Source organism: Erpetoichthys calabaricus, chromosome 11, assembly GCF_900747795.2.
Source record: "Erpetoichthys calabaricus chromosome 11, fErpCal1.3, whole genome shotgun sequence".
Classification (NCBI taxonomy): Eukaryota; Metazoa; Chordata; class Cladistia; order Polypteriformes; family Polypteridae; genus Erpetoichthys; species Erpetoichthys calabaricus.
The window spans coordinates 159,085,554-159,105,965 of NC_041404.2; the positions used below are offsets into that span (position 1 = coordinate 159,085,554).

Below are 20,412 nucleotides of genomic sequence, written 5' to 3' on the forward strand. Positions count from 1 at the left end.
ATGAGAATAAACTGGCAGATCTAACAAAGTTCACCTTGATGTCAAAAAAAAAAAAAACCACAAGTAGTCATTGTGAAAATAGAAAGAAAGCCAAATCCTAGTCAGCATCAATGGAACAAATGTGGACTGGAAAGTCTTATCTGCTTCACATTTTTCAGTTTACAAATTGACAATATGAATTAGAAAGATAAAGTCTTTCTGAACCAGGATGAGTTATGTGATAAGATTATTACAATATGTAACTACATAAAACCATAGATACATATAACTAGAGATATGACTCAAATTCAGAATTATAAATAACACCTGAATATATTTGACCCCAAAGTGAGGAGGAGGAGGTGGAGTAAAGGCAGGAACAAATTACATTCTTTTAAAACAACAAAAAAAAAATGAACTCAAAGCATACTTTCAAAGATTTGACAGAAAAATAAAACATTTGAATTTCATTCTTTCGGAATAACACATTGTGTTAAAGAAGTGAATAGAGTGATGCAAAGAATGACAATGAGTTGCATACCAGTGTGAACCAAACATGTCAGAATATTGAACATCATTGTTCTGTCTTATCAGTATGCAGTAAAACAAAACCAGATGTAAAGAATATAGTTTTAAGCTAATATCACATTATATGACTTCTAGTCAGCAGGAATGTCCAACTTGACAACTGCATTTGTTAATCGCATCACCATTTGTGTCAGATTACACAAATTACAATGTACGTCAAATCAGATGACTGTGTGATGGCTTTTGACATTTCCAAAGTATCACAGACTTGCCCGTTTTATGACAGCCAATAACGTGATGCCGGACAGAGCCAGTGGCAATGTAAAGGCCTTACAGGTACGGCAAGCTTAGCTGCAATCTTGGTCCTTTTCTATTCTAGTACTGAAAACATGTCACATCATACAGATCAGTCTTTCTTCTGTTTGACAGGCTCAAAACTCCTGTGTCCCTTATTCCTCATCCCTGTATTGTTTTATTGTAGTTCCTGGTGGGTGCTCATTGGCTGCCATCTCTCACTCACCCACTCACACACCCACACACACCCACCCGTACAGCCCCTACAGACAAATCTGAACCTAGTTGGTTTTGTCATGGCGAGTCGCAGACTGGTTGGGCTGATTCACAAGGCATGTGAAACTATGTGGCTGCTGGTCATGGGAGTGCACTGTGACTACCTCCAACTCAGTAAGATTACGTAAATTGAGCATTTGACTGAAATACCTAGAAAAGTCCTGTAATGTGACATGCCCTTTAATTTAAAAATAGATAGGATAAAACCTTTAAAAGAAGATAAACAGTGATGATAAAGGGATATTTATCCTTAGAATGTACTTGAATTCCACTGCAGGATTGTGGGAATTGCTCATATTAATTTAAATTAAGTTTAATTCAGAAAAGCAAGACAATCCAGGCGCTTTCATTACTGCCAATTTTATCCAATTATGAAATAAGTTAAGAAATAAAAATACACGATTTATGCATGCTTTGAGAATAGGATGATGTGATCAATCTGTGGTAAACGGCAATCGTTTTAAGTTGTAGTGTCACTGTCCTGAAGCAGAAAGTGTTTGATTTTTCTAAACTGCAGAATGCTTACAATAATTTTAAATTTTTGCTCAAACGAAACAAGATGAACCGAATTTACAGGACCATTAATAGCAATTTAATTACAGAGGCAATTCACATTGAAAATATTTATCTCTCATACACTCTTTCTATATCCATCCATCCATTTTCCAACCCGCTGAATCCGAACACAGGGCACAAGGCAGGAACCAATCCTGGGCAGGGTGTCAACCCACCACAGGACACACACAAACACACCCACACACCAAGCACACACTAGGGCCAATTTAGAATCGCCAATCCACCTAACCTGCAAGTCTTTGGACTGTGGGAGGAAACCGGAGCGCCCGGAGGAAACCCACGCAGACACGGGGTTGCAAACATGCAAACTCCACGCAGGGAGGACCCGGGAAGCGAACCCGGGTCTCCTAACTGCGAGGCAGCAGCGCTACCACTGCTCCACCGTGCCGACCCTATTTCTATATTGCACAACTAATTTATAACCTTAAGATGGCTGGTTCAATTGATTTATAACCCGAGAACAAAAAATAAGTCGAGACCGGAAACTGTTTCAATTAGTTTATAATCTGGGAAAGGAAAGCAGTACACAAGTTTATAAAACAGATCAAAGAATTTGAACAGAGTCATCCATCATAAGGATAGTCAGCCAATCAAATGTGTCCAATAGATACATAGATAGATACTTTATTAATCCCCAAGGGGAAATTCACATATTCAATGACAAGTCATGAAATTTTAACATAAATATGGCTCATCCAAAGGGCCAGGGGGTGACAACATAGGAAACGACGTCAAGATTGAGACATGTGTGACTTTTTCATTTGGATGTCGGAGTACGAAGCCTACAAATAACACAGATGGCTAAATCAAAATGCCACCAAGGACAATATTCACCCTTGATAATGCTAAATTTCAGTGAGTTTTCCTGAAACTATCTACATTCAGACATTTCTCTCAATTTAAATTTTGTATTACAGTGATCCCTCGCTTTATCGCGCTTCGCCTTTCGCGGCTTCACTCTATCGCGGATTTTATATGTAAGCATATTTAAATATATATCGCGGATTTTTTGCTGGTTCGCAGATTTCTGAGGACAATGGGCCTTTTAATTTCTGGTACATGCTTCCTCAGTTGGTTTGCCCAGTTGATTTCATACAAGGGACGCTATTGGCAGATGGCTGAGAAGCTACCCAACTTACTTTTCTCTCTCTCTCTCTTGCGCTGACTTTCTCTGCTCCTGACGTAGGGGCTGTTCGCACACCTAGACGATACGGACGCTCGTCTAAAAATGCTGAAAGATTATCTTCACGTAACTATCTTCTGTGCAGCTGCTTCCTGAAGCAATATGCTGCACGGTGCTTCGCATACTTAAAAGCTCGAAGGGCACGTATTGATTTTTGACTGTTTGTTTTTCTCTGTCTCTCTCTCTCTCTCTCTCTCCCTGCTCCTGACGGACGGGGTGTGAGCTGCCGCCTTCAACAGCTTTGTACCGGCGGTGCTTCGCATACTTAAAAGCCAAACAGCCCTAATGATTTGTTTGCTTTCCTCTGTCTTTCTGACAGTCTGTGCTCCTGACGCCCACTCCTTTGAAGAGGAAGATATGTTTGCATTCTTTTAATTGTGAGACAGAACTGTCATCTCTGTCTTGTCATGGAGCACAGTTTAAACTTTTGAAAAAGAGACAAATGTTTGTTTGCAGTGTTTGAATAACGTTCCTGTCTCTCTACAACCTCCTGTGTTTCTGCGCAAATCTGTGACCCAAGCATGACAATATAAAAATAACCATATAAACATATGGTTTCTACTTCGCGGATTTTCTTATTTCGCGGGTGGCTCTGGAACGCAACCCCCGCGATGGAGGAGGGATTACTGTATACTTTTCTTCTATTGATATTATTATACTTTAATAAATGCCATGTTGCTTCTACATTTATATACTTTGCCTAAATATCTTGAGTGACTGAAGTAAATATTAGGGCACCAAATGTGGGAAGTTTGATTCTTTCTTGCCCACAGGGTTATCAAGGCTTAGAGGTTACTCCTCAATATTCAGAACAAGTATGGATTTATAACCAAAGTGACTGAGACTTCATGTGTCGCAAGGACCCCTATATGTTTGTTAATGCTGGTAATAGTGAGTCTCTATGCAGAGTATTAAGAGGGCCAAAATTTGGCGTCACTCTTATACATACTGTACTTGTCTGAAGGAGTTCTTATGTGGAATATTGCAAAGTAACTGGCAATTGGCATCAACTGAGATACACATTTACTTCTGGAGCATTTACAACCAGGATGCTGCAGTCTGGGTCTAAGCATATGTGATAAATAATGAACTCTATTAAAATTCATAAAAAATGTAAAGAAATGCATTATAAAGCAGTGGTTTTATTATCAACAGTAACTCAATCAAAAATGTAAAGAAACAGTTAATTACTTTATTTTGACCAGCAGCATGCCTACATGTTTCCATTTGAAAGAGAATCCTTGAAGAATGGCACCTCACTGAGTGCAGGATTAGAAGCACATGTGCCACGAATATAACATGTTTCTTTTAAACTCTCCACACTTGTTGCACACAACACATTTGGTAGTTGGTGACTGTTTTCGCTCAGTGGGCGGCAGAATGTCCATGTAGTGCTGTCCTGACAATCGTGACAAGTCGGCCGCCCATGTGATGAAGAAATGCCATCGGGACAGCTCTCTGCATCATTGCTAGAGCCTACAGGTTCCTATATTTTTTACTTCATACAACATTAAGGACTAAAAGGATTTATACGACACAATAAATTGATCAAATTTGGCTGCTGTTCTGGTCAGTCATATATGGGCTAAGGATTTAATCACAAATGAATGCTGGCCAGTGAAATGTGTAGTTTTTCATACAAAAGAATAAGTAGTAACACACGGTTTGAAAACACATTACTTTTCATAATAAGTAACTATATAACATACAGTATTTAATTACTTTTTTAGTAGATACTTTAAAAGAGACATTCTCCAGCACTGTTCATAATCAAAAGGCTTATAGATCATGAAAAGTGCTAAGATTTAACAACTTTTGCCATGCTGTCTCACAAATTAATGATGTACTAGAGACCGAAATACATACAGTATTTTACACACAAGTTGAAGTTTGTCCCAAGACATGAAAGGTTGCTGCAGTTAACTGTGCAAAGAACAAAGTGGTTGAAGAGTCACAACCATTTACTTGCAATTTGGATATGTTACATTTTTCCCCCATATGTTTGTTACTTTTAAGCTTCGAACATTGCTTCCATCAGCCTACTAGTCAATTATTTTTGTATGATTAAAAAAGATTTTTGCTAACCTGAATACCATTCATCTTCAGGGATCCAAGCACTCCATTCTGAAATATCAGGTTCCTGTAGCTTGGAACGGACCATAAATGAATACCTGGCACAATTCCCCAATGTGGTCTTGACTAATTTGTAATCCAAATAATCAGGAGACTCATCATCTGACTCCTGGGGAAAAGCATTATTCTTTAAATTATTTTTTTTTCAATAGATGCAAATACCAACTTAAATGTCTAAAACTTACACGATCTTTGACTTCTACAATGGAAGGTGAATTTTTTACTGTAACTGTGACATACAAAGCTGTATTATAGTAACTACTGGATATTAAATGACACAAAAAAAAAATCCTGGATATATCAAATTTGAAACAAATCAGATACCATAAAGTAGAAATACTTGGTGAAACTTCAAATAAGATTAGACCTCCAAGACTAGAGAACTTTGCTTTTAGTAAGAAACACAAGGCATGTATGTAAAAAGCATCAATTAATGCATTCTTATATCAAATTAAGATGATACAAAACTACTGAAAACTAATATTTCCTTATAAGCTTACAAAAAAAATCACTAATTTTTCATATTCTTCCACAAGCGCTTTTAAGTTTTCAGTACTGGTGCCAATTTCCTTTTTTCAGTCTGCAAAGACTTCACTCACATCTTCATAGAAGATACATACCATGTCACTACATTCGTTGTATTTAACCTGATATATCTTCTTGTACAGAGCTTGGGTCGTCTGACTTCTATAGCTACTTGTCCACATAAAAATCCCATCATCTTTGTCTGGAATTGCTTCGAGGCTGTATGGCATGGCAGGTTTAACTAGATTATGAAAAAAATAAAGAAATGGTTAGACAATACACATCGGTTATGGCCTCTACAACTTACTAATACACGTTATGCTGTTAACGCCACAAACATTGAGAGAGACTGATAGCCACAGAGTCCATCAATGGAGATGCATAACTGAAAAATCTGTGGTGTAAGGGTCATGCTGTCAAAACATCAAGTAAAGTTTCATCGGAGGCCCATATAGTCTGAGTCACAAGTCACAAAAATGTAATCCACATGACACTTTTTTCCTTGAAGCTATTATGCATTATTGCATGTTCCAAGGTCACACGCATTCTTGACTTTAAACTGTGTAAAAGAATTCTTCATTTGTGCCCTGTTGCAGACTGGTGTACCATCTGGTGTTGGTTCTGCTCTGCACCAATGCTGCCAGGACAGGCTCCAGATGACTCTGAACTAGATAAAAAATGCTTGGAAAATGAATGATCAGGCATAATATACATTTTGCTAATGAGAAATATAGGAAAGTACTCTAATTTACATATTTCAATATTATATAGCTAAAAAAAGTAATGACAAAAATCTAATTGTGTTTAATACTTTAATACACTAATTTTACATCTTCACTAAGCAATACTGTTTTTAAATTATGTTCTTCTTACTGTTAGCAAAAGTTTCACAACCCAACCCATGTCTGCCCAAGCAGCAAGGAAGTTGTATGACACTGAACTGGGAAAATCAAATCCAGAAAACTGACGGACAAATGGATGCAAAGTTCACAATTCCCCTTACTTTGGCAGTAAACACATTCTAGTCCAGGCTGTTCACTCACCTGTATCATTAATATTAATAGTGCTACACTGCAAAAGCTTGTCTTTGTAGAAGAGCTGCAGTTTATAGGAATGATTCATTTCAATTGAAATTCGACAGGTGCAGATGTCAGACAAATTGCCAGGCTCAGGGTTCAAGTTGACTGGAAAACAAGTTTTGATTCTATTGTAAGCAAAAAAAAAAAAGGTGTTCATTAACAAATGGAATATTTAATCTTTTCTAGCCATCAAACGTGAAGGTTCATAAACATTGCAGACACAGCAAGAACAGTTCTGTCAGCATCAAGGACTTTAGCAAATATAAATATATGAAAACAGACAGACTTTATCTAAATGTTTCTTACAGCAATCAAGTCAAGTAAATATTGGACTAGGGCAATACCTACACCATCTGTACACAGTTTCAATGTGGATAACGTGACTCAGTCAAGATTTAACATAAAATGTGTATGAGAACTGGTGAAATATGAAGTAAAAGACTGTTAATGTCAAAATAATAGCTGTTTATATTTCTTTTTTAGCAGCATCCTTCTCTAACATTTGTGGAAGATGAACTGACAGACCTGAGTGTAAATAATTGCTTCTAAGGTACTGTCATCCCCAAGATTCCTCAAATTATAAGGACATGCCCATGAATCCGTACTATTAACCATTGAATTCAAATCCGATGACCAAGAGGCTCTAAAGGATGTACAACGTGTGCTAAAGAAAAAGCTGAGTGAAGGAAAGGAAGCTCACAAAGCTAAAATAGAAAGCAAACTCACTAGGAATAACATGAAGGATATCTTGAATAATTGCTGGACTCAAGCAATCCAGGGCTCAGATGCTAGATGGGGATGTGGACAAAGCTAATGCTCTGAATCAATTTTTAATGCATTTTCCCACTCATTGCCATCTTCTTCCAATGACTAGTCTCCCTACACCATCAACAACTGCCTCTCAGACAAAGATTGGAGTGGAGGATACAATTCTGTCTGCTCCACAATGCTTATTCTCACCAGGAGAAAGCTGGCAGCACTGTGAGGATGATTTTTTTTTTTTATTTCTCCAGTGCCTTCAGTACCTGTCAGCCACACCTGTTAGGGGATAAACCGAGATATGCAGGTGGAAGAGCCAATGGTGTCCTGGATAATGGACTATCTGTCTGGTAGACCACAGTTTGTGAGACTCAAGGACTGTGTCTCTGATGTGGATGTGAGCAACACTGGAGCACCACAAGGAGCAGGCCTGTCACCTTGTCTCTCCACTCTGTATACTTATGACTATTAATATAACACCAGGACATGTCACTTGCAGAAATTCTTTGATGATTCTGCACTTTTGAGCGGCAGCTTTGTACAAATCTTGTATCTCATAATAGCAAAAACCTTTATAAGTAGGCCAGGATGCCTCTTTACTGGAAGGACTGGGGGAGACAGCTTATTCTGCGGTCTTGCCTCCCCTGGAGCACTAGGTGGCAGCCCCCGTGGGTTGCAGAGGTGCCTCGGAATCATACAAGGCACCATGGGAGTTTGGCGCAGCCCTGTTGGGTTCCATTGTGTATCCACGGGGTACGGCCAGAACTGTTGAGCCCTTTGGTGCAGCACTTCCTCCACACCTGAAGTGCTGCCGGAAGACGGTCGTCGAACACCTGGAGCACTTCTGGGTGCCCTATAAAAGGAGCCAGCCACCACTACTCCGGGAAACACAGTCAGAAGGTTGTGGACTAAGCTTGCTGGAGGAGGACTGGAGGTGAGAGAGAGGAAGAGAAAGAAAGAGGAAGAAGAAAAAAGTGTTTTGTGTGGTGGTGTGAACTGTGCTTAACTGTGCTGCACAGATGGGAAATGGGGGAAGGCGCAAAAAAAATAAATAAAACGTGTGTGATGAACTTGTGTCCTGTGTCTGTTTGTGTCGGGTTTGGGTGGCAGAAGCGCCCTCTGTAGGCCACACTGATTAATTGCTAATAAAAGCAGTTCCGTCCTTGGCAGTCTATCTTACAATCATTCACAGAGTTTTTGGTTCTGCTCCTCTGCAGCTTGAAAGTGCTGAAGGAGACACCTTTGAATTCTTTGAATTTCCAAGAACTCATAACGGGAGCCAAACAAATGAAAAAGTTTATCACTTTTGCGGAGTGCCAAAATTGACCCTTGAGGTTCAAGAATAAAGTCTGTTTTCTTTTCTGAGTGTTATTTGTGCAACTCTGAACCCAGTACGCAACAAGATATACTTATATCTTCATATGGTCTTTGCTGAAGGACTTCTTTTTATTCTTGTCTTCATATGCAGCAGTATATTGAAGTTTAAGTGAGACTTGCTCAAAGTTCAAGTTTATGTTTAATTCCGTTAAATAAACCTTCTGGTTCTCTAGTATTTCCTGCATCTTCTGTGCCAATTCGTTAGTTGTAAAGTTAAGCTTCTGCACTGCTGTGGTGGACCCCTGCTATAATCAAATAAAGCAGCACGGTCGATCTCATTGCTGACCTGCACCTGAGGAGCATTTGATAATTAACTTGTAAATACACAGGATATTTCTGTACAATTTTTTCAAATTCTCTATAGATATTTGAATATGAGCTGTGATTAGTTTGATTGGGCAGCACGGTGGCACAGTGGGTAGCGCTGCTGCCTCGCAGTTGGGTGATCTGGGGACCTGGGTTCGCTTCCCGGGTCCTCCCTGCATGGAGTTTGCATGTTCTCCCCGTGTCTGCGTGGGTTTCCTCCGGGCGCTCCGGTTTCCTCCCACAGTCCAAAGACATGCAGGTTAGGTGGATTGGCAATTCTAAATTGGCCCTAGTGTGTACTTGGTGTGTGTGTGTGTCCTGCGGTGGGTTGGCACCCTGCCCAGGATTGTTTCCTGCCTTGTGCCCTGTGTTGGCTGGGATTGGCTCCAGCAGACCCCCGTGACCCTGTGTTCGGATTCAGCAGGTTGGAAAATGGATGGATGGATTAGTTTGATTGCTGAATGTTAGTTAAGTAATTTGTCAAAATTTTACTCAGGAACTTGACACTAGTGCGTTCTCAGATATAAATATCAAACACTGTTCACTCATTTTAACAACAATCAAGCCTATTTAAAGTAAACCCATGCTAAATAATCACCCAAAACTCTAGACTGCTCGTTTTCCATTTTATGTTTGCTACCTCATGTTCTTCTGTAATATACAATTTTTGAAGAACACCAAGAAATTTACAGACAGAGTTTTATAATAAATTTCTACAAAAAGCTGCAAAACTGATGATTACCATATGAAATACCCTTTTAATGACAAACAGTTTTTCCCTGTCACAGTGTTATCCATTAGCTTTGTAAAAGCTTTTGTAATAACCTCACTGTAAATGTAGTGTGACAGACGACCGGCTATGGACTCCGGTCATCACCCCCAGGCTGCTAGGAGGAGCCCTCCGGACAGCATATTTGTGCCCCGAGTTCCAGCAGGGCCCTATGGACTTTGTAGTGTTTTGACACAGCCCTGCTGGATACCTTGGGGGCCGCCAGGAGTCGCTGTAGGGGGGCTAGTGGGCTCTGGCATGCCCTTTAACCCGGGAGTGCATCCCAGTCACGTGACTGGAAGAAGCGATGTGCTCCCGGGATGAAGAAAAGGACTTTGCCCTGACCCGGAAGGAAAACGGACTTGTGGGTTTGGCTTGGAGCCACTTCCGGGTCAGGGGGTATAAAAGGACTATGGGTAAGCCCAGACACTGAGCTGAGCTGGGAGGTAGGGTGGCGACGTGTCTGGGAGAGGAGGAGTATTGTTATTATAGAGAGAGAATTGTTTATTGAATATATGAGTGTGGTTTGAAGAGTGGTACCTGAGGGTTCGAGAGGTGGACAACACGCTTATCTGCTACACTGGCGTAGTCGGCAGGAGTCTCTGGCCGTCTGTTGGCAGAGGATCTGCATCAATAATTCAATTCGTTGTGGCAGAGAACCCTACGAAGGTCCCTCATAGTAACCTCGGAGGATAAAAACTCCACCCGCGACCAAGAGCGCTGCAGCTGAGAGCCGTCCTCTACAGCAGGCGAGTATGGGGAAGAAGACTGGGAAGATGGCTGGAGTTAGCCAGAAGACTTCGGTCCCAGACGGGCTGGAGACGCTATGGTCTTACCTGACCGGCAGTGAGGAGGACCGGGCGCAGCTCAAAGCAGAGCAAACCCGAGCGGGGCAGCAGCCGGAACGTTGCCGCATGGCAACTCCCGAGGACTATTACAGGGAGTTGGAGAAAGACCGCCTACGTTCCGAGGTAAGTGCTGGGAATGCACACGCACCGCCGGGAGCTTCTTTTTCTCTGTTTGCAGAGGCTTGTCTGCACGAAGCAGACAAAGAGCACGCCCGCCTCACCCCTAGGCAAGATGGCCGCGAAAACAAGACGGCGACCAGTTCTAGGAGTCGGCAGAGGAGCAGCCCATACGCTGACACAGTTCACGTGACCTCGCGCGATGGCGACCGGGAGGAAGGTCAGTTACAAGCCTTCGGTGAGGTCAGTGCTTCCCCGACAAGTCTGGGCTCCCTGAAGGGGAAGGGGGCGGCGAGCGAAGCAGCGCCATCATTAAATAAAAAGAAAGAGAGACGGAATGTGACTGAAGGATCTGCCGCTAAAGTGAAAGAGGCAGATCCCAGTCGGCTTGTTGTAGCCACCCGTCCCTCAGAAGACTCCATATCCCAGGAGCCCTTGCGCTCATCAGCAGAGCACGTGCCAGGAGTGGACGTGCTCATTGGTTCCCGGTCGGCAGGTGACCTAAATAAGGAAGTGGCCTTACTGCCGGCCGAAATAAATAACTTTACAAACTTGCAGGAGCTCGAGAAATGTCTCGCGTCCCTTTACGCTTTCTTCCAGGGACTACAGGAGGTGAAGGAGCATGTCGAAGAGCTGGGAGCTGCAGCCGAAACGCCGTTGAGGGGATTGCAGGAATACCTTCGGCGGTTAGGCCGTGAAGCCCCGGCCTCAATTAATGCGGCGGTGCAGGTAGGTGCCCTCTGTACCGTATATAATAAGGGGACGCAGTGTGAATCGGCACCGCGTTTAATAAGTTGCGGTTGCCAAAGCGCGGTGTGTCCGACAGTTGAATGTGGCACGATGACGGAGTGGTTGGGAAATCGTCCGTTAGAACCGGAGCAGCGGTATCAGACGCTGCTCTGGACTAATGCGGACCGTAAAAGCCCGACCCGCGTGATAAAGGGGTTGCCGTTGGTTAATGATGAGGCGGGGGAAGCACCGATCGTCCCGGGACAGCTGAATAGTGCTGTTACCCGGAGCGATACGGTACTAATGACGCCGCCTCCGAGTTTACATAGGACAACGGGCGTGCAAACAGCAAAGAGGCTCTCTCTCTTCCATAGAGAGCCTCACGTTGTGCACAAGCCCCAGAGAAAGCAGGAGATCCCCACACAGAAATGCGGGTCTCCTAACAGGGAAAAGAAACGGGCCAAGAGCAGCAAAGCGGCTGTTAACCCCTCCTTGGCGGAGGACAGGGTGGAGCTGACAGAATTCCCGAGGTGCTTTAGGTCTCGGGAGGAGAGGCCACCAGGAGAACGTCGGCGGTGCTACAACTGCCGGCAACCGGGCCATGTGTGGAGGAGTTGTCCCCGGAGGACAGGGGAACGGTGGGATTGCAGATACACCGTTCCCCCAAGGTTTGCTGGGGGATCTAGACAGAAGAACCACGGCCCGGATCTCGCATTCTCCTGGAGGAAGACGTCCCTCGCGGGAATCAACGCTCCGCCCCACTGGTCGTCGCTAAGGGGGAGGGACTGTGACAGACGACCGGCTATGGACTCCGGTCATCACCCCCAGGCCGCTAGGAGGAGCCCTCCGGACAGCATATTTGTGCCCCGAGTTCCAGCAGGGCCCTATGGACTTTGTAGTGTTTTGACACAGCCCTGCTGGATACCTTGGGGGCCGCCAGGAGTCGCTGTAGGGGGGCTAGTGGGCTCTGGCATGCCCTTTAACCCGGGAGTGCATCCCAGTCACGTGACTGGAAGAAGCGATGTGCTCCCGGGATGAAGAAAAGGACTTTGCCCTGACCCGGAAGGAAAACGGACTTGTGGGTTTGGCTTGGAGCCACTTCCGGGTCAGGGGGTATAAAAGGACTATGGGTAAGCCCAGACACTGAGCTGAGCTGGGAGGTAGGGTGGCGACGTGTCTGGGAGAGGAGGAGTATTGTTATTATAGAGAGAGAATTGTTTATTGAATATATGAGTGTGGTTTGAAGAGTGGTACCTGAGGGTTCGAGAGGTGGACAACACGCTTATCTGCTACAGTAGCTATATGAAGTACTTTTTACTTGTTATACACACATAACAAAATACAAATTCAGTTAATTTATTTCCACAAATCAAACTTAACAAAAAACTAAATACATACACAACAATACCAAAAAGATCAACCACAACATGAGAAGAAATGGTAAAAGATGAATTGGTAAAAAAAAATCTTACAATTTCACCAAATTTTAAATATGCTAATGCTTAAATGTTAAAAACAATACTACTCTACATTAACAAACAACAATATTTTGATAAAAAATAATATTTTAAGTGATAATGATGGTGGCACAGTGATTAGACCTGCTCACACACCTAGCATCTTGAATTTAAAGCCCAGTTCCTGCTCTACACCTGATGCAGCCAGGAAAGGATCCAGCACCCTTTTAACCCTTACTGGATTGTGCTGGTTTGAGAATATTGAAATATTTTAAATAAACTCAGTATTAGCATCATTGCCAATATGGTTAATGTAGCACTTCTTAATGTTAACACTTGGCTCTTAATTGGGCAGCAGTTATACTTTATACTGTATAAGTCATGTTGCAAATATTTGACAAAAACTGTCAGCCCCTAGATTAACCTTGTAGAAAACTTGAATGCCACACTAAATATCTACTTACTGATTTGGCACATCTGTCTTTTGATGCAGCAACGTGTACAGAGTTGTACAGTTTGAATTCGCCTCAGCCTTCCACATGCAGGTCATTTCCTTTAAATAGTCATTATGACACTGGAGGTTTGTTGGCTGTGTGGAAGAACCTGTTTGGGCTACAATAAAATGAAATCATTAAAAGCAGAATCTCTAGTTTGCCATAAAATGTACACAAAATCCAGAGGGGCTTGACTAAACTGATGGACTGTAACGGGAGACAATATAAAAACAACTGAAAGTCTATCTTCTTGTATGACCTTTATAGATACACAAGAGGAGTGAAAGCAGCCAAACCCAATCATGCCAAGAAACATCATCATCAATTTTTTAGGTCATCCATGGCTTGCCAACAGTGAAGATCAGGAAGACCCAATCCCACTGCCTTAGTTAAGACAAACATTAACTTTGTTATTGCTGGGAGCAGATATCTAACTGGATTAAATGGAGCCAATACTCTTTGATGTCATTAAAGATAAAATTAAATTTGCATGGAGCAGTAAGATAATTTTACTAGTAAAACTAATGAACTATAGAAGCCTATTTAGAGGCATTTGATGGTGACCCTGTCACAGAATTTGTACCTGGCTGCAATTGCTGATAATCCTAACAATCAAGCTAAAGGGCCACACATGAATGAATGGATGGATGCTGCTAAGTGTGCGTTAAGTCAGACAACAAGATTAGGGGAAATAAAGGAACAGAAACACCCACAGTGTATTCTAGTGCATTAGGACTGGCCCAACACAAACAATTTGAGAAAAAATAACTGGGAAATATCTTTCACCAGTAACGTCTCACTGCACAATAATGTGCAGTGAATACACTTGACTTGAGCATTCATAGTTTTCATCCTCTTTCTCTGTACGTTTAGCATTCATTTGCTCAGAGGTTGATGCACTTGCTGCTTCCTGAGCAGCTCTTCTTTTCTCCAACCTAGCGGCCTGCTTCTTCACTTCTTTCTGCCTTAAATAATCTCGCTCCATCTTATATTTCAGAATGTCTTACACTTTACACTCCAAATCGTAACTTTAGATCTTCAAATGAGTGTCTGCTTAGAATGCCAAGAGCTAAACTTAAAAGAAGTGGTGAGGCGGCCTTCTGCTGTTATGCACCTAAAATCTGGAATAGCTTACCGATAGGAATTTACCAGGCTAATACAGTGGGAGCACTTTAAAAAACTGCTGAAAACACATTACTTTAACATGGCTTTCTCATAACTTAATCTTAGTTTAATCCTGATACTCTGTATATTCAATTAATTATCATTATTATTCATGGTATTCATATTCAAAATCCGTACTAACCCCTACTTTCTCTTCTGTTCTTTTTCCAGTTTTCTGGGATGGCGACCTGCACCACCACCACCTGATCAAAGCACCGTGATGTCCCTACATTGATGGATTAAAGGTCAGAAATCCACATGACCGTCATCACCAAGTTCTTCCATGAGAACCCTGAATACAATGAGGACTGATCATTTATGTTAGGTAGAATGCCTAGAGGGGACTGGGCGGTCTCATGGCCTGGAACCCCTGCAGATTTTTGTTTTTTTCTCCAGCCGTCTGGAGTTTTTTTGTTTTTTTCTGTCCTCCCTGGTCATCGGACCTTAATTTTATTCTATGTTAATTAGTGTTCCCTTATTTAAATTCTTATTTATTTTGTCTTTTTTCTCTTTCTTCATCATGTAAAGCACTTTGAGCTACATTATTTGTATGAAAATGTGCTATATAAATAAATGTTGTTTCGTTGGGATCTTCTTGCGTTAAAACGGATTAAATCAGTGTTTGTGTTGCAATTACTTAACACGTTTTCCTTAATTTTTCACTTAAGCTGGCACTTAAGTCTTCCATCTGCCTCAAGAATGATTTAAGATATAAAGAGGTAGGGGAAGTGACGGCGAAGGTGGTAGGGAATGAGAATGGCGCCCAAATGCCAAGAGTTGATTCTAAAATAAAATAAAAATAAAAAGAGGAATAACCTTGGAGGTCAATCATCACCCCGAAAGAGGAGAGCTGACGTCACGTAGTATATGCGTACCAAATTTCAGGTCAATAGTTCAAACAGTTTGCGAGCTTCAGGTGATTTAAAATCCTGGACAGACAAACGGACAGCCACGGTAGTGTATTATATAAGAAGACAAGAACAGAAAATATAGGAGAATAAAAGAAATGTCACTGTTATTCACAGAAATGTAAAAATCCAGAGTTAGAAATTATAGGATATTAAGAATTATTACAGCGACATATATTGAGCTCACTATAATGGGAGTTTCTTAACAATGCCTTCTGTGGAAACCTGTTAAGTATATATTAATTTATTATAAATAGCTGTTCAAAAATAAAAAGAAGAATAAAAATAATACTTTTTTTAACCCAAATAAAATGTTTAGAGGATACATAAATACAAATTATGATTAACATAAAATATGTACTATAGATAATCCCTACTTTTTTAAAAGATACATGAATTTCTACACTGTTCAGTTTTGGCTTTTTAATTTCTGATTATGATTATTGAATACAAAGAATTAATCACTAAAGCTACAGGGTGATTCAGAAGAACAACACTTTCAAAAATACATTACTCTTTTATTGTCTGTTTTTACCTGCATTATTATCAATCTTTAATTTAATATTGTCTTTTGTATCAGTAAGGTGCTGCTGGAGTATGTGAATTTCCCCTTGGGATTAATAAAGTATCTGTCTATCTATCTATCTATCTATCTATCTCAGTAACTATGAAGTATCAGTGTGCACCAAATTGTATATATGTACTCTATGTATGTGTATATTTATATATAGATTTTTTTTCAAACTGGCTTTGTCACCTGAACAAATGAAGTAACACATTGAGGAAGCCCTGCCTACCTTTGGCAGCAGTCTGCTACAAGGAGTCTGAGATGCATTAGGACAACATGATTGACGAGTGCCAAGAGACATACGGGATGCATATAAGCATGTGTAAGATTAAAAAAAAAAAACTGTTAGACTTTCTTTACAAACAGCTTTAGAATACATGTTAATATGATACTTGCTAAATGAGTAATAGTGTTTATGAATCACCTGGTATATCTGAGGTGTGGCACTCTTTCAGAATAGATTAACCAAGTTAGAAGTTATGGCAAAGTGAGCCCTCACATCATATTAAGCTCATTACTGGCACCTAAATTACTTGTGAAAAACCCCAGATTTAAGACACACATGTATATGTCTCACGTGCATACTCTTTTGTGTGTGAACACACACACACACACACACATATGTATATATGAGAACATTGCATATACACAGACACACAAACATAACATTATTATGTTTCTGCTGCTGTACACATGTACATTTCCATTTTGAATTAATGAAGTCTATCTAATAACAGAGAAAATAGAATAGAATAGAATAGAAAATACCAAGCACATATAAATAACACTTTATGAGCAACACCTTCTGCACCCCACCTCATTAATCCCCTGACATCCACCTACCCTCCCCTCCTTATTTGCTATATATTGACTCAAATTCCTGTTATGTCTATCATTTTCTTCTGATGATGATTCCTGATAGGAGTTAAAAACTAAACAAAAAATTATTTTAAGCTATGTAGTTGATTTTCTCTCTTTGTCAATTTCCAGCTACAAATATACAGTACATACACATATACGGTACATACATATCGTATTACAAGTACACATATGCATATCACATACCTACACACATTTTCATATATCCATCCATTCATTATCCAACCCGCTATATCCTAACTACAGGGTCTTGGGGGTCTGCTGGAGCGAATCCCAGCCAACACAGGGCGCAAGGCAGGAAACAAACCCCGGGCAGGGTGCTAGCCCACCGCAGGGCGCACACACACTAGGGACAATTTAGGATCACCAATGCACCTAACCTGCATGTCTTTGGACTGTGGGAGGAAACCAGAGCACCCGGAGGAAACCCACACAGACACGGGGGGAACATACAAACTCCATGCAGGGAGGACCCCTGGGTCTACTAACTGCAAGGCAGCAGCGCTACCCACTGTGCCACCGTGCCACCACATTTTCATATATAAAATTAATTTGTTTTAAATATAGCATTCTCAAACCTATTAAAACCAATTCAGAGTGGCGGAGGGCTGGGGGCCAGCGTTGGCAGCATTGGGTGTAAAGTTGTAACCAATTCTGGTCAGAACAGCCCCTCACGCACAAACCCACACTCTCAATAGACCAATTCAGAATGGCCGATTACACCATCACACATGGCTTTGATTTGTGGGATTCGCAGAGCTAAAAACAACCTCACATAAAAAGCAGTTTTATGCACGTAGTTCACAGAGTTGTGCTTCTTCATGATCTGTCATTCATGAACTTCAGCAAGCAGAGTCCTTTCTAATCTGTACTGGCTGTGCGTTTACTACAAGGAGGAGGACTTTATTGCTTTATTTCTATCTAAATTAAGTCCTTTTTCCTAAAAAGTCATTCTTTTGGACAATTTAACAACTGTTGATATTCCTATGTGTACCCTCACATAAATCATTTTATTATTATTTGCTCTTGGTCCTCTTCTGGCATTTTGTGTTTTTGAATATTTTTAATTCTAGTTTAGTTTTCCTATTTTAATTCAGAACTTTGTTTTTCATTAATTAATCTATTAAAATGTATTTCATGTGTGATACTAGTTTCTATCCAGTATTACTAATTTGAACTTTAACTGCTCTATTATTCCTTTTGAACCTGTTCAAATGCTTGTGAAGTGCTCTGAGCATGGTAGAGCGGCTACACAAATAATAATAATAATAATTATCATTATTACTAGATTTGTACCTCTTTACAAAATGAGCACACTGTCACTGACACAGGCAGGATGGTGCTGATTTTACGTGCTGTCCAAAGAACCCCACATAATTGAATCTAACTGCAATATTACTTCTCCTGCCTGCAATGAAGTCTTTATTTTACTGCATAATGTGGGACCCTTACTTATCCTATTATCTCTAATAATTAATTTCTTACTAACTTGTGCAAATTTGTAATAAACAGATAGCTTATGGGAAACCATTAGCAATATAGAATCCAAAAAAAGTCTCAAAATTTTTATTATTGGACTTTTGAAACGAAACCATCACAGCTGCAGTTTATTTCTTCTTTATTACTAAGTAAATGTTTTCTATTGAAAGACTTGGGAGCTTAAGGTCTAAGAATGACACCCCCAACCCAAGAGGTCTCTTGCAAGTGGCGCATGATCCAAGAGGCAATTTTATTTCCAGGAACAAACTACATATAATATATCATTCACTTTGTTTACTAAGAGTAACTAAGGTAGTCTAGCTCTTTAATTTTGTTATGCTGTATTTCAAATAAAAGAACTAAATCAGTAGACTTCCAAAAAGAGGGTAAAATAAAACTTTCTTTTTGATTTTTTTCTTATTTTCTTTGGACAACAGGATAAATATTCATTGCTTTAATTTCGTTTTCTTTATATCTAACCAAATACTTCACCATGCTTAAGTTGAGCCATGGTTATCTGTCTGGAGACCACAACAAAACAAAAGGCACCAGATCGACACATAAGTACAAGGCAAAGGAGGAAATTAAATTGGATTTTAGTGAGAGTGATGACACTTTTCTCAGAAAGTTCGTCTTTTCAGTGCCTACTTTTTTTTCCATTAGGGGTTTTTCCATGGCGATGCTCAACATAATTAAAAACACACGGCAGAAATCGACAACGTGACACCAGCCCATTCGGCACTCATTCGGGCACACATTCCACCTTACTCGCTGTGCTTTAAGTTTTGAGCCTCCAAATGACCTAAGACACTTGCGTCTGTGGGATGTAAAGGAAACCCAACGTAATGCGGGAGTGACATTAGAGTGTTAAGTCCCACGTACACCGGGAGCGCGGTAGCATGAAGTCGAGGGAAAGAAGTTCAGCTCAGTACTCACCAAAAACTGTGAGGGCTACGAGGTATAGGAGAAGATCCAACTCAAATCCATCCATTTCCGATGCGCCTCTTTAATACGTAAAACGAAATTTTTTTCATTACTCCAGAAGTCGGTAATCCATTCTACTCCCTTCGGAGTGACAAAAAAACAGAAAAAAAAAGTCACACGCCACTGCCCAGCGCTAATTCAGCGTCCCTTCCGTCACTCGCTGTCACCTGGGAAAAGTCGGCTTTGTAGGCTTACCTGGCAGGTACATCGCTCAGTTACACCCGACAAGAACTGTTGTTTACAGCTGAGCTGAAGCACAGAAAACGAACACTGGTAAGTGTGTTTCTAAAAGTTAAGAGACGAAATACATGATCTACTATCTACGGTAGTAGAAAAATGAACGCCTTGGAGCGGCCTCCCGTCACATCTCCGCCCCCGCGCAATTCTCGAAACAGGATCCACCTTGCGGACGTCACTCGACACTCGCACAGACTTGCTATTGGGTACGTGAGTTCTTTTAGAAAAGAAGACTGGTGTTCATTCAGTCTTTAAAGGGAACCAGAAGAGAACGGACGCGATAAAGAAAAAAAAAATAAAGCACATCTTCCTCAAAACCCACAACGATACTCACTGGACGCAGTCGGGAGGACAAGAGGCGTGCCCTTGTTTTTTCCCAACGAACTTGGAGTGGATTTTTTTTTTTGGTTACGCCGATATAGTTCGATTTCACAAAAGCGGCGCTTTCGTTTTAGTAATCGAAGAAATCACGACGGATCCCATAAGCGGTGCGTGAAGTCAAAATGCTTTCGCAGTTTATGCCAAACTTTTATGATTCCAGTAGGGGGCGTGGACGTCAGCAAAGAAGGCGGTCAGCACGTGCCTGTAATAATAATAACACAAAAAGGATAATACAACGTCACGTCGGGAAAGTTCTTGACCCACTGATGCAAATTTTCAAAGCGGTTTACTGTCACAATCCCCTTTATCCCTTTAACGGGAATCGTCGTTATTAAAATGCATTCCTATGAAACATTTAACTTAAATGTTTTGAAAAGCTTCTT

The 20,412-nt window shown here is 41.0% G+C and overlaps 1 protein-coding gene across 1 annotated transcript in view; it reads right to left on the reverse strand.

The window, feature by feature from the left end:
• LOC114661236 (uncharacterized) overlaps window positions 1-19,962 on the reverse strand; it is a 45,936-nt gene extending 25,974 nt beyond the window's left edge. The window contains exons 1-6 of the mRNA XM_028814448.2: window positions 19,607-19,962; window positions 19,364-19,492; window positions 13,400-13,547; window positions 6,538-6,698; window positions 5,590-5,735; window positions 4,922-5,078 (exon numbers count right to left, since the gene is read on the reverse strand). Coding sequence (XP_028670281.2) covers window positions 4,922-5,078; window positions 5,590-5,735; window positions 6,538-6,698; window positions 13,400-13,547; window positions 19,364-19,418 — 667 coding nt within the window. The 5' untranslated portion in view covers window positions 19,419-19,492; window positions 19,607-19,962. The remainder of the gene's footprint in view (window positions 1-4,921; window positions 5,079-5,589; window positions 5,736-6,537; window positions 6,699-13,399; window positions 13,548-19,363; window positions 19,493-19,606) is intronic.
• Between the last annotated feature and the right edge of the window lie 450 nt (window positions 19,963-20,412).